The sequence below is a fragment of the Priapulus caudatus genome, unplaced genomic scaffold, assembly GCF_000485595.1.
Source record: "Priapulus caudatus unplaced genomic scaffold, Priapulus_caudatus-5.0.1 Scaffold39, whole genome shotgun sequence".
Lineage (NCBI taxonomy): Eukaryota > Metazoa > Priapulida > Priapulimorpha > Priapulimorphida > Priapulidae > Priapulus > Priapulus caudatus.
In genome coordinates, this window is record NW_014577100.1 from 818,187 (window position 1) to 832,936 (window position 14,750).

The 14,750-nt window shown below is 45.1% G+C and overlaps 3 protein-coding genes across 3 annotated transcripts in view; all 3 read right to left on the reverse strand.

The window, feature by feature from the left end:
• Positions 1 to 3,304, reverse strand: part of LOC106819579 (carbohydrate sulfotransferase 11-like) — a 15,245-nt gene extending 11,941 nt beyond the window's left edge. The window contains exon 1 of the mRNA XM_014824195.1: positions 3,233 to 3,304. Coding sequence (XP_014679681.1) covers positions 3,233 to 3,304 — 72 coding nt within the window. The remainder of the gene's footprint in view (positions 1 to 3,232) is intronic.
• A 1,085-nt stretch (positions 3,305 to 4,389) lies between these two features.
• The window catches only part of LOC106819590 (alpha-mannosidase 2x-like), a 35,889-nt gene continuing 25,528 nt past the window's right edge, over positions 4,390 to 14,750 (reverse strand). Inside the window, exons 11-17 of the mRNA XM_014824205.1 lie at positions 9,840 to 9,965; positions 9,119 to 9,230; positions 6,765 to 6,901; positions 6,181 to 6,322; positions 5,332 to 5,477; positions 4,759 to 4,950; positions 4,390 to 4,478 (exon numbers count right to left, since the gene is read on the reverse strand). Coding sequence (XP_014679691.1) covers positions 4,795 to 4,950; positions 5,332 to 5,477; positions 6,181 to 6,322; positions 6,765 to 6,901; positions 9,119 to 9,230; positions 9,840 to 9,965 — 819 coding nt within the window. The 3' untranslated portion in view covers positions 4,390 to 4,478; positions 4,759 to 4,794. The remainder of the gene's footprint in view (positions 4,479 to 4,758; positions 4,951 to 5,331; positions 5,478 to 6,180; positions 6,323 to 6,764; positions 6,902 to 9,118; positions 9,231 to 9,839; positions 9,966 to 14,750) is intronic.
• On the reverse strand, positions 10,771 to 12,971 carry LOC106819720 (alpha-mannosidase 2x-like). Its single transcript, XM_014824320.1, has 4 exons — positions 12,885 to 12,971; positions 12,312 to 12,502; positions 11,910 to 12,042; positions 10,771 to 11,157 (listed from the first exon to the last, which is right to left on the reverse strand). The coding sequence occupies exons 2-4, from the start codon at positions 12,428 to 12,430 to the stop codon at positions 11,005 to 11,007; spliced, it is 405 nt and encodes a 134-aa protein (XP_014679806.1). The 5' UTR covers positions 12,431 to 12,502; positions 12,885 to 12,971; the 3' UTR covers positions 10,771 to 11,004.

Sequence of the window (14,750 nt, forward strand, 5' to 3'; positions counted from 1 at the left end):
ATATAATATATAGTTATACCAACATATGATAGTATCAGGAGTTACTAATGCATGCGTTATGTATTATATATGATTAGCTCTTTGTGTGTCAGAATGTTCCGTACGTGTCAGAATTCCGAATCATAGAGATGATAAAGTTAGTAATCAACACGTTATATGCTCACCTACATTCAAAATTATTATGAAGATATTATAAATATATATTATATAAATGCTGTTACTGGGATTTTCTCCGCTATACTTGTATCTGAATTTTAATGTATCATAAACCAACAACAGATAACAATGCACCGGATAACTGTTCAAACTTATTTAAATATCAACTTGTTTTTTCCCAACTGTTAGTATTTCACAAAAGAGCGAAAATAAGAAGGTAAGGGCAAGATTTCGGCACGAGCGCATATTAAATAAATTGATGGAGCAGAGCGATTCCCTAGCACATCCATTTCCCTAGCATTAAGTTACCTCATCCTAACCCGACGCCATACTGCAAGCAAGCACCAGCGTTTCCATCATTCAAGAATCAGACAAACCATGAATACTCGTTATATAACCACTTATAACAAACCTGTAACGATCTCATCTCGCATCGCGAAACGAACACAGACAAATGCACAGGCAATGTTACAGCTGTAGCAATGTTACAGCTGTAGCAATGTTACAGCTGTAGCAATGACTGTTGATCAGACAAAACCACAGACACTTGCAACGTTTTCATAACAAAATGATGGCAAATAAACACGAAATTTATTCACTACTAAAGTCTTAATGTTTCCGTAATTCTGCAAATTCCGTTCAAATGCTCCTCTGCAATGCACAAGTACACCGCGGTTAAATTATATAGCGCTTTTACCCAATCAGAGGCCTTGTTACACATAATTTAACCGCGGATAAATCGTTTTTTATTGTGGTTAAATTATAATGAACAAGGCCTCTGATTGGGTGAAAGCGCTATAATTTAACCGCAGATAAATTATTTTTACTGCGATAAAAATAACTGTATATGAGTCGTGTTTGTTCTAGAACAATAATCGATTAGTTTACTCAACTCTCCAAATTCCGAACGCCCTCAAAACCGAATCTGACGTTCAACCGGGCGGTTTCTGAAGTGATATACACTGATATATACATCATCTGATAAATGTAAGATATGCCTGGAATAGTCCCCCTATAAAGCGAACTTCATAGAAACCCCAACTGAATTGATGCTCCCATGGGTGTGGTCGGTATTGGTACTGTATAAACAAGGTTGCTATACATCATCTTTGAACACGGGTATTGATAAATCACTTGGGGTTCGTATCTGTCCAACTATAACAGATCTACGAGTGGCCTCGTAGTACTGTGGTAAACATGCACAACCTACTGCTTTCACCTCAAGCATAGCGTACAGTGACTCGGTGCCTTTACATAATACAATAAACTTAACACGTACAAGCAATACATTCAATCAACGCGGGGCAAGTTTACATATAACAACGTACTGTACATTTAGTTAACACGACAAACAGCCAGTCTTACTGAATAGAACTGCCAAACGCCCAAATTACATTAGCAACTTTGCAAGCTATTTCACGTGAACAAACTAAATCAACCACAAAACAATTGAGCAGCGATAAGGACAATAAGGTGGTAGCAGCCGGCTGAAAGGTGCGATAGGATAGGTTTACTAGGCACTTCTAATTTTAACATATATTTTACGATATATTGAAGAATGATGCAAAAACCCTAAAAAGTGCCCTAACCCTAACCCTAACCCTAACCCTAATTAAATTTAAAATATATGTTAAAATTAGAAGTGCCTAGTAAACATATCCTATCCCACCTTTCGGCCGCTGCAAGGTGAGCAGTGGGAATCCATCTTTGAGACGAATAGCATTTACCTTAAAAAATATAGCAACGAACAAATTAATACTATTAACTGCTAACCAACGTACAGCGCATTAATTAAATATGTCTCTCGTTATGTGTGTGTGCATCGTCACCACTCCCCAGGCAGACGTATACAAATACCATCGATAACAAAATCTAACCCCTTGACTCCCAACCCTCCCCCATCCCAATTACTCACCCTCCCAAAATGAATATTTATAACAACAATAACTAGGCATTATTCCCTGTGCATTTTGAGAGCACTGCTTTGCATGCGGTTACGTATATATACAATACCTATACAGTTTTGATTATGGCGGGATGATTTCCACAGTCCCTCACTCACCGTGAGACTGCAACCCTCCTCTATGTGAGTAAGACGTGGACAGACATACGGTGTGTAAGTCACAGACACACACGCACGCACGCACGCACGCACGCACGCACGCGCCGTATGACGCACGCCGGCACTGCCACAGCCACACGACGCACGCACGACGACCGCGGCAGCGCACGTATGGCACGGCACGCACGTATGCGCACGCACGTATGCGCCACGCCACGTAGGTGCGCCGCACGCACGCATGCACGCGCACGTATGCGCACGCACGCACGCATGCACGCATGCACGCACGCACGCACGCACACACACACGCACACACACATGCGCGCACGTGCACGCACGCATGCTCACACCCACACACACATCCACCACACGCACGCACGCGCACGCACGCGCACGCACACACACGCATGCACGCACGCACACACACATGCGCGCACGTGCACGCACGCATGCTCACACTCCCACACACATCCACCCACACGCACGCACGCACACGCACACACACGCATGCACGCACGCACACACACACATGCGCGCACGTGCACGCACGCATGCTCACACCCACACACACATCCACCCACACGCCGCACGCGCACGCACACACAGAGATGATGATCACTGATATTACAACTCCATCCTGGGATGCGCACGGCTCTTGGCGCGAAAAACATTTCGAAAAGGCAAGTCGTACCGCCGCGCTCCACAATCGATGCTGCTCCTGCTGCTGCTGCTGTGGTGGTGGGGGTGGTGGTGTTGGTGCTGCTGCTGCTGCTGCTGCGCGCTGTGGTGGTGGGGGTGGTGGTGTCGGTGCTGCTGCTGCTGCTGCTGCTGTGCTGCTACTGCTGCTGCGGCGGCGTCCTCCCCAATTACTCCCCAACCCCCTCCGCGACGGTCCGTAGAAAAAACAAGTTAGTTTTCAAGGCAGTTAGAGGCTTCTTCTTCTTGCGTCACTAGGCAGTTAGAGGTCATGTTGTTCTTTCGTTCACATGGGGGAGGTGTTCACTTTAAGCGCACTTTGTACGTGTTGATCTCCATGGGTTCTAGCTTGATTGAGCTCGATGCGGACTTATCTCCCAGGCTGTGCATCAAACGATAGAGTCGTCTCCTCAGCGTGTGCTATCTCAAGGTCCTTGAAGAGACCGCTCAACGCCACCTATTGGAGGCATAATGAAATTCTGACATGAATGAAAGAGGAAATGGATTGCTCAAAGAAAGCAATGTGGAAGAACCACTCATCTATACATAACTTGGTATATATATAACTTTATATAACTGATATATATATATATATATATATATATTATATATATGTATGAAAGAACACAACTTGCCGCAAGGAGAATGGAAAACAGACGACTAGGGAGAGTATCATGTATTTAAAGTTTTAAGACTACGATAATTGACTTGTCAGTTTATGAACAGCACAAACAAGTTTTTATTTGGGAAGGGATCATTGTTTTTTGACAACCACTCTGACAAATCACAACAGCCTGCTGTGATCACATGACTGTGACGTTGCAATCCCCCTTCCCCCAAGTCTATACACTGGTTTTAATTGGGCTGCATGTGTTAATAAACTGCATCAAAGCACAATTTTTCTTAAACCACTTACTAAAAACATTTAGCCCATTTACACGTAAGCAACAAATGCACGGGAAAACTGATACGCTAAAATGTAATTGTTAAAACTAATATGTTAGAACTACTATGTATATACTATATCTACGATGTTTAACACAGTAACATATTTAGATATAGTATAAAATAGTAGTAGAAACAATAATAGTACTAGTTAGTACTTTTAATTAGTAGTAGTAATAATTATATATTAATGCCTGCTGTTGGGGCAGCTATGAGAGCATAGTGCCCCCAACAGCAGGCATTAATGTTTTTAGTGCATCACATGACTATGCAATCTACTTTTCATGCTTATATACCTTCTTTATACTCCCTAATTTGCCGTGCATTCGATGTAACAAAACGTTCGACACGCTCAGGCGGCACTATTGCTTCATAGTGCCTGCTGCGTTATCCAATGAATTTCAACGATTTATCACGTGATGCCATAAATACTATATTTTAGCGTATCAGTTTTCCCGTGCATTTATATTTTATATTTTTGGATTACCTTGCCACCTGACACATCACATTGCATCGCCGCCGCGGGAAACTGCAGTCATGACCGAACCGGTGCAGCAACATGGCCGCCTCGTCCTTGGGCTGAAAGTCGTCTGCTCCTACCGGCTTCTCTTGCAACGTCCTGCGGAACGTAGGATGTATGAACGAATGTAAATGTAGAACGTTTAATTTGCTGTTCAGAGAAATCTGACGTTCATTGATAGGAATATGGACTAGTGAATATAGTGATTATTATTATAGTGATGCTAGATAAATATAAAATAATGCACTAAATAAAGAGTGAAGTATCGTTGTATCTCCTCACATTAGCAAGTCAGATAGCACCAACTTCTATGTATATATATATATATATATATATAGAAGTCGTTCGCCCCCTGGTGGAAGGGGGAGACACTACCTACCTCAGGTTGACTAGGTGTATGTCACATGGCAGTCCATCAGCGAGGCCGGCGTATCCGCTGAGCAGCGGCGTGTCGCGGTGAGCGACGTTCTGCGTTGCCATGACGATCGGATGCAGCATCGTCGCGCTGGACCAGTGACCGCAGCAACGATGGGAAGCTGACGCTAGTGTTGCTGCTGCTGCCTCCCCCAACCTGCCGGGGAGAGAGAGAGAGACGTCAGCGCGCGGGGGAAGGTGGGGGGAGGGGGAAGGGGGAACGCGACGATACTTTGGGCTGCTCAGGGACTGTTCGTTTCACTTATAAGCGTTCACATGATCGGTAGAGTAACGGTTGAGTGTACAGTTTGCGAGGTACGTTTCTGTGCATGGGTGGATCGCGATACGTATCGTGAAATGTGTATCGATAGACGTGTCACATCGTGAAATCGAAGGCTGTACCGTAATACATATCATATCGTAAAAGGTGTATTGTTATACGTGTTATATTATGAACGTTGTATCGTGGTATGGGGATCGTATCGTGAGCTACGCGTATCGTCGCGTCCCCTGGTTCGCGCGTCGCACACGACCATACCTTAAGCTTATCGACTCTGTCTCGTTGTCGTCGCTCGACAAGCAGACGGAACTTGTTAGCTGTTCTCTTGTTGTCGAGCAAGCCCTGCATCAAGCCTCGCTGATCGTCCTGCATTAGCCTCCGATCCTGGATCACCTCCAGTTGTCCTGCAACGATATACACGCGTGATGAGTGGCTAGACATGTTGTTCGTCGATACACACGCATGTTACATGATGTTCTAACAACTATGCGTTCTTCTTGGATACACATACAGTGAAACCCCGATTTTACGCTCCCCGGTTTAACGCGAATTCAGATATAAGGAGATGAGTCATTGAATCTTTATTTCACACCTAGACACGTTCTTCTTGGATACACATACACCACGTGCACATGCACGTGTTACATGATGTTCTAGCATCTATACGTTCATATCACACACATCTAGGCTTAGAATTTACGTTAGGGAGCAAAGGGCTACACGGGTAGAGCTATGTTGTTTGTATAGCTCTTCGCTCCCACTACAGGGATAAACAAACAACATAGATCTACCCATGTAACCCCTTCACTCCCGCTTCGGTCGTACATCTCTGTAGCTGTATACCTGTGTCGCGGCTCGTGGCCGTGAGTACAGACACACACGTGCTCTCACTCTTACATATAGCTTCATATAGCTTTATACCTGTGTCGCGGCTCGTGCATCCTAGGGCCTGTCCCGTGAGTACAGACACGCGTTGGCTCTCACTCTTACATATAGCTTCATATAGCTGTATACCTGTGTCGCGGCTCGTGCATCCTAGGGCCTGTCCCGTGAGTACAGACACGCGCGTGCTCTCACTCTTACATATAGCTTCATATAGCTGTATACCTGTGTCGCGGCTCGTGCATCCTAGGGCCTGTCCCGTGAGTATGGACACGCGTGTGCTCTCACTCTCCACGTACGCCATCGTGGACATCGGGTAAACGTCCGCCTGCAGCGGCATGCTGGGACGCGTCCTCCGCTTCTGCATCTAAAGCGACGATGCAAAAAAATGAAGGATGAGAATGAAATGTCATTGCGATCATCGGGGTAAAGGTGCCGAGTTGGCCACCCCTGCGGGTCGCTGGTAGAAAGGTATTGGCTTCAGCTAATAAATTTTAATTAGACAATCAATCAATTAATGGATTATTTAATTAATTAGCTATTAAAATTTTGGCTTCAACTAATAAATTTTAATTGATCAGTTAATTAATTTGTGAATTGATTAATTAGCCATTAGAGCTTTTAACTGTTAGTCTTAGTCGTAAGCTTCTGATAACTTTGTGTGTTATATTTTGTTGTTATAACTTTGTGTGATAATCACAAGTGTACCCCCTTATTATAAGTGATAAACACGCACACGCACACGCACACGCACACACACACACACACGCACACGCACACACACATATTATTTGAGGGTAGTTTTAAACCTGGAAGCCATTGAGGTCGGTGTAGAACTCCCTATTGTGATTCGTCACGTCGGTGTACACACGCATCACCAACTCCTTGTTCTTCTCAAGCTTAATATCGACCAGGTTAACTATGTCCAGCGACACTATATCCACACCTGCGCATAGCAAAGAACAAGACAAAGTCACGGTCATCTTTGCTTAATTAATTGGTAATTACTGAACGAGCACTATGTGTTGTTATATCACACTATATTCACTGACAGACTCAGGTTAGCTTCTGGCTGGTAATGTGTTATATGCATGACACGGTACGCGGGCAAAGCTGAAGTTCTTTCTTGAGTGCTAACTATGTAAGAGTAGCTTATAACGGCTTATTAACTTATAATTATTATAGCTTATGAACAGGACATCATAATTATGACAAGATCGTAGTAGTAGCAGTAGCAGCAGTAGGCTAGCAGCAGCAGCAGCAGGAGTAACAGCAACAGTAGCAGCAGCAGTAGCAGTAGTAATAGAAGTAGCAGCAACAACAGCAGCAGCAGTAGTAGCAGCACCAGCAGTACCACCACCACCACCAACAGCAGCAGCAGCAGCACCATCACCACCACCAGCATTAGCATCAGCAGCAGCAGTAGCGGCAGCAGCAGCAGCAGTAGCAGTAGCAGTAGCAGTAGCATCAGCAGCACCACCACCACCACCACCACCAGTAGCAGCAGCATCAGCAGTAGCAGCATACGAGCGCGCGTTCGATAATTTACAAATTGTTTAATTAATTAATTTGTTAATTGCCAACGGTGACAGTCAATGAGCGAACAGGAAGCACATCACAGCAGCTGCTTAGCTGAAGAACATCCAATATTCAACGTAGCGAGCGCACAGCGCCATCTACATTCGACAAGACACACTAGAGGCCACCTTGCGCCATGGTGATTCTCGGAGACTGACGCACGAGTCCTGTGAGAGTCACTGACGACACGGACCTTAATTATTATTAATTATAATTATTGATAACAACCGTGTAGCAAACGCTGCACTAATGAAAGCCTCTGACCACGTGACTCCATCAGCGGCGTATTTTTTTACAGGCGGGATAGTTTGCAACGACGGCGGCAGACGGACGCTTGCAGCTAGCGACGCCCCGACCCACGAACCACGTCACTTCTGACTCACCGGACGCGTGCCTACACTCGCTACATGAAATACTAGCTTCACACCACGATACGCGCTCACGGTCGCTTCTGCAAATATGGCGGCGTGCGTGCGTGCATGCGTGCGCGATCGCCAAGCGAAGCAACTGCCAGCAGAGGGTGCTGGTGAGGAGGGGTCACGTGCGCGACGGCAGACGTACTGACCTACGGCGTGCGGTCCTTGCTTCTCTGCGAGCGCACGAAGGATTCGATCGAACACAAAAACCGATAGAGAGGCGTTAGAGAGACACGCAACGTGGACAGGCTAGAAACACGGGTGACGATGAGAGACAGGTGACAGTGTGTCTAGTTGTTGTTAGGGGCTTTCAGCTACTTCAGCTTTTTGTTGCTGTTGGCCCGTCTGTCTGCCAGCAGCAAAGTTATCTGTTTTTACTACTCTGTGTAACTACCTAGCCGATTTTCTCATCATCATCTCTCATAACCAATATATAACCAATGTCAACTACCAGCAATATGATATATCAACAAATTAAAGCTGTGAGAATAAGAACATAACATATAACGAGAAGAAGAACATATAACGACCATACTATACAGCCTAACCGCAAGAACATCTCACGGTACAATTCAACTTTTTTGTTGGTATTTCGCTACCTCAAATTTGCGCGCGCACACACACACATACGCTCACGCACATACGTACGCACGCACGCACACAGACACAAACACACAGACACAAACACACACACGCACGCACGCAAACACACACCGACGCAGCAAGATGAAAACCGCGGCATGTATAGCCAGGCTACACCAATCTCTCGTTTGCTGCAAAACGAACCGGGTACTTCTTAGAGTGGCTAGCCTGTTACACAGAATCTTGGGAAATTTTAGGATGCACTCGATAATAGAAGCTGTGTTCTTTCTAAGCAGCACAATCATGGCAAGACATACTATCTATTTCCTTTACCGATATGTTACAACATTTCACCAACAATGTAGAACATTTCTCTATAAAAGTGTCAGAATCGTATCATTTCGTCTGCGAGAGGAGAAACGCAACTCTTCAAAATGCTAGAAAAATGCCAGGTGATGCAACAATTCGTTTACTCCGACGACAAAACGTGCGATCGACATGCAAGAAAACGCGTCTGCGTCTGCGACTATGACGACGACGAAGCGCCGGGTTTAGCGACGCGTTGCCGTTGACGACGGAATACTTACCCGGGGAGTTGGTGAGACGTACCACCTGCTCAACGTGCGGCAGAAAGACGTGAACCTCCGAGACGATGTTGCCTCGAACGACGCGCACGAGGGGAGCAGCGTAGACTAGAGGCTGCAACACACACACAACATGTGTCAACTACAGGCAAAATGTGTCAACTACAGGCAACATGTGTCAACTACATGCAACACACACTTCATGAGGGGTGCAGCGTAGACTAGAGGCTGTAACACACACACAACATGTGTCAACTGCATGTAACACACACACAACATGTGTCAACTACAGGCAACATGTGTCAAATACAGGCAACATGTGTCAATTACATGCAACACACACTTCATGAGAGGTGCAGCATAGACTAGAGGCTGTATCACACACACGCACACACGCACGCACGCAGGCGCACACACACACACGCACGCAGGCGCGCACACACACACACACACACACACGCACGCACGCACGCACGCACGCACGCACGCACGCATGCATGCACGCACGCAGGCGCACACACACACGTGTCAACTACAGGCAACAGTCGAGGAAAACATTTGTCTGAAGCGTTGCCCAGCCTATCGAACGAGACCGATGTTGATCCCCGCAATTTTCTCGGTAAACAGGAAGACAGGGGAGGAGTGGGAATAAGGAAAGTGGCAGTAAAGACGTCTATTATGGCTACGTAGGCGGAGCGAGCGTCTTGTGTCTGTGGATGCGCACCTTCGCCTCTCCGTCCGGAAGAAAGAGGTAGGCTCCACTCTTGTCCTTCGACTTCTCTCTCGTGCCGTACTTCAGAAACTCTAGTTCCGTCTTCACCCGAGTGTCATCCTCCTTTAATGTGACGGACTACGCAGAAGAAGAAAACACAGTTATATGTCATTGACCTTCAAGGTGACAGGGTAAGGTCATCGAAAACATAGATGTCACCCTCTTATAGTGTAATGGAGTAAGAAGGAATAAAAGATGACCTCTGACAAATGATTATTGTCGTTCAATGATACCATCAAAAGTTACCGAGTTTTTTTTTACAGCAGTCATTAACAGAGATGCGTGTGATCTATGAAATTTTGTGGTGATTCGGCTTCCTAGCAATTAAATATACTGTGTAGCTCCGAGGCGAAAAATCAACAACACATGTACTATGTCACTGTAAACACTGGTAATCGTGTGCAAGGTGACCACGCAGACATGCAGACCATGAAGTACACGAGAATTTGAACATGTAAGAATTGTTTTTCCAGTGTGAATGAGCCTTCCAAAGCTTGGCACGGGGTTGGATGGAGGTCACGAATCTATAGAAGATTAAAGAGCCGTTATCAAAAATATCGAAAACATTGTGAGCAGTTACGACTACCATATGTGTCAAATGTCATTTGCGACTGCTGTAGAATGATGATATTTACCTGCAGTTCACGTGCACGCACGCATGCTCACACCCACACACACATCCACCCACACGCACGCACGCGCACGCACACACAGAGATGATGATCACTGATATTACAACTCCATCCTGGGATGCGCACGGCTCTTGGCGCGAAAAACATTTTGAAAAGGCAAGTCGTACCTCCGCGCTCCACAATCGATGCTGCTGCTGCTGCTGCTGCTGTGGTGGTGGGGGTGGTGGTGTTGGTGCTGCTGCTGCTGCTGCTGCTGCGGCTGTGGTGGTGGGGGTGGTGGTGTCGGTGCTGCTGCTGCTGCTGCTGCTGCTGCTGCTACTGCTGCTGCGGCGGCGCTCCCCAACCCGCAATTACTCCCCAACCCCCTCCGCGACGGTCCGTAGAAAAAACAAGTTAGTTTTCAAGGCAGTTAGAGGTCTTCTTCTTCTTGCGTCACTAGGCAGTTAGAGGTCATGTTGTTCTTTCGTTCACATGGGGGGAGGTGTTCACTTTAAGCGCACTTTGTACGTGTTGATCTCCATGGGTTCTAGCTTGATTGAGCTCGATGCGGACTTATCTCCCAGGCTGTGCATCAACGATAGAGTCGTCTCCTCAGCGTGTGCTATCTCAAGGTCCTTGAAGAGACCGCTCAACGCCACCTATTGGAGGAATAATGAAATTCTGACATGAATGAAAGAGGAAATGGATTGCTCAAGGAAAGCAATGGTGGAAGAACCACTCATCTATACATAACTTGGTATATATATAACTTTATATAACTGATATATATATATATATATATATATATATATATATATATATATATATATATATATATATATATATATGAAAGAACACAACTTGCCGCAAGGAGAATGGAAAACAGACGACTAGGGAGAGTATTATGTATTTAAAGTTTTAAGACTACGATAATTGACTTGTCAGTTTATGAACAGCACAACAAGTTTTTATTTGGGAAGGGATCATTGTTTTTTGACAAACCACTCTGACAAATCACAACAGCCTGCTGTGATCACATGACTGTGACGTTGCAATCCCCCTTCCCCCCAAGTCTATACACTGGTTTTAATTGGGCTGCATGTGTTAATAAACTGCATCAAAGCACAATTTTAACATTTACTAAAAACATTTAGCCCATTTACACGTAAGCAACAAATGCACGGGAAAACTGATACGCTAAAATGTAGTTGTTAAAACTAATATGTTAGAACTACTATGTATATACTATATCTACGATGTTTAACACAGTAACATATTTAGATATAGTATACAAATAGTAGTAGTAACAATAATAGTACTAGTTAGTACTTTTAATTAGTAGTAGTAATAATACTATATATTTTAGCGTATCAGTTTTCCCGTGCATTTATATTTTATATTTTGGGATTACCTTGCCACCTGACACATCACATTGCATCGCCCGCGCCGGGAAACTGCAGTCATGACCGAACCGGTGCAGCAACATGGCCGCCTCGTCCTTGGGCTGAAAGTCGTTTGCTCCGACCGGCTTCTCTTGCAACGTCCTGCGGAACGTAGGATGTATGAATGAATGTAAATGCAGAACGTTTAATTTGCTGTTCAGAGAAATCTGACGTTCATTGATAGGAATATGGACCTAGTGAATATAGTGATTATTATTATAGTGATGCTAGATAAATATAAAATAATGCACTAAATAAAGAGTGAAGTATCGTTTGTATCTCCTCACATTAGCAAGTCAGATAGCACCAACTTCTATGTATATATATATAGAAGTCGTTCGCCCCTGGTGGAAGGGGGAGACACTACCTACCTCAGGTTGACTAGGTGTATGTCACATGGCAGTCCATCAGCGAGGCCGGCGTATCCGCTGAGCAGCGGCGTGTCGCGGTGAGCGACGTTCTGCGTTGCCATGACGATCGGATGCAGCATCGTCGCGCTCGACCAGTGACCGAGCAACGATGGGAAGCTGACGCTAGTGTTGCTGCTGCTGCCTCCTCCAGCCTGCCGGGGGAGAGAGAGAGAGAGAGGAGCGTCAGCGCGCGGGGGAAGGTGGGGGGAGGGGAAGGGGGAACGCGACGATACTTTGGGCTGCTCAGGATGTTCGTTTCACTTATAAGCCGTTCACATGATCGGTAGAGTAACGGTTGAGTGTACAGTTTGCGAGGTACGTTTCTCTTGAATTAACGCGATACGTATCGTGGAAGGTGTATCGATAGACGTGTCACATCGTGAAATCGAAGGCTGTACCATAATACATATCATATTCGTAAAAGGTGTATTGTTATACGTGTTATATTATGAACGTTGTATCGTGGTATGGGGATCGTATCGTGAGCTACGCGTATCGTCGCGTCCCTGGTTCGCGCGTCGCACACGACCATACCTTAAGCTTATGACTCTGTCTCGTTGTCGTCGCTCGACAAGCAGACGGAACTTGTTAGCTGTTCTCTTGTTGTCGAGTAACCCCTGCATCAAGCCTCGCTGATCGTCCTGCATTAGCCTCCGATCCTGGATCACTCCAGTTGTCCTCCGCAACGATACACACGCGTGATGAGTGGCTAGACATGTTGTTCGTCGATACACACGCGTGTTACATGATGTTCTAACAACTATGCGTTCTTCTTGATTTACCACATACAGTGAAACCCCGATTTTTACGCTCCCCGGTTTAACGCGAATTCAGATATAAGGATGATGAGTCATTGAATCTTTATTTCACACCTAGACACGTTCTTCTTGGATACACATACACCACTGCACATGCACGTGTTACATGATGTTCTAGCATCTATACGTTCATATCACACACATCAGGCCTTAGAATTTTACGTTAGGGAGCAAAGGGCTACACGGGTAGAGCTATGTTGTTTGTATAGCTCTTTCGCTGCCAATACAGGATTAAACAAACAACATAGATCTACCCATTGTAACCCCTTCACTCCCGCTTCGGTCGTACATCTCTGTAGCTGTATAACCTGTGTCGCGGCTCGTTGCCGTGAGTACAGACACACACGTGCTGCTCACTCTTACATATAGCTTCATATAGCTGTGTACCTGTGTCATGGCTCGTGCATCCTAGGGCCTGTCCCGTGAGTACAGACACGCGGTTGGCTCTCACTCTTACATATAGCTTCATATAGCTGTATACCTGTGTCGTGGCTCGTGCATCCTAGGACCTGCTCCGTGAGTACAGACACGCGTGTTGCTCTCACTCTTACATATAGCTTCAATAGCTGTATACCTGTGTCGCCGGCTCGTGCATCCTGGGCCTGGTCCCGGGTGAGTATGGACACGCGTGTGCTCTCACTCTCCACGTAGGCCATCGTGGACATCGGGTAAACGTCCGCCTGCAGCGGCATGCTGGGACGCGTCCTCCGCTTCTGCATCTAAAGCGACGATGCAAAAATTGAAGGATGAGGATGAAATGTCATTGCGATCATCGGGGGTAAAGGTGCCGAGTCGGCCATCCCTGCGGGGTCGTGGTGAAAGGTGTTGGCTTCAGCTAATGAATTTTAATTAGACAATCAATCAATTAATTAGATTATTTAATTAATTAGCTATTAAAATGTTGACTCAACTATAAATTTTTTTATTAATAAGTTCATTAATTTGTGAATTGATTACTTAGCCATTAAGCTTTTAGCTGTTAGTCTTAGTCGTAAGCTTCTGATAACTTTGTGTGTTATATTTTGTTGTTATAACTTTGTGGTGATAAGTGTATTATAACAACGTTAATCATCATCATAGAAGCACTGATGACATTTTGACAATGACAATAATCCTCCGATCTTTCGGGTAATTAAGCTGTGATATCTGTCAGTATTCGTCACTGTTACTTTAACAAGTGCCAAGCACTAACACGCGTGTATAACTTAATACATGTGCACGCGTGCGAGAGTTCTGAACAGATGCGCATGAATGATTTCACGGATGATTTACACGAGTGTTTTACACGAGTGTTTTTTTATGTACGACAACGCATGCAGATATATTGAATATAAAGTGAATATCAGGTAGGATGGGTGTGTGTGTGTAGTACTGTAGTATAGTAGGATGTGTATGTATGTGTATGTATAAGCGTATGTGCGTATGTGCATGTATTGGTTATAGTAGCGTATTTATAGGTATGTGTTATAGTAGTGTTATAGTATGTGTATGTATGTGTATGCTGTATGTATGTGTATGTGTATGTCAGTAGTATGTGTATGTATGTGGTATGTATTGTGTATGTAGTACTATAGTAGTGTAG

What these genes read in the sequence shown, in the direction of transcription:
- LOC106819720 (XM_014824320.1), bottom strand. Translation starts at nt 12,430, where the DNA reads ATGCTGCATCCGATCGTCATGGCAACGCAGAACGTCGCTCACCGCGAC. An exon ending in ATACACCTAGTCAACCTGAG is followed by an intron (nt 12,043 to 12,311) that starts GTAGGTAGTGTC and finishes TACGTTCCGCAG; the next exon opens with GACGTTGCAAGAGAAGCCGG. An exon ending in GTGATGTGTCAGGTGGCAAG is followed by an intron (nt 11,158 to 11,909) that starts GTAATCCCAAAA and finishes TTCCTCCAATAG; the next exon opens with GTGGCGTTGAGCGGTCTCTT.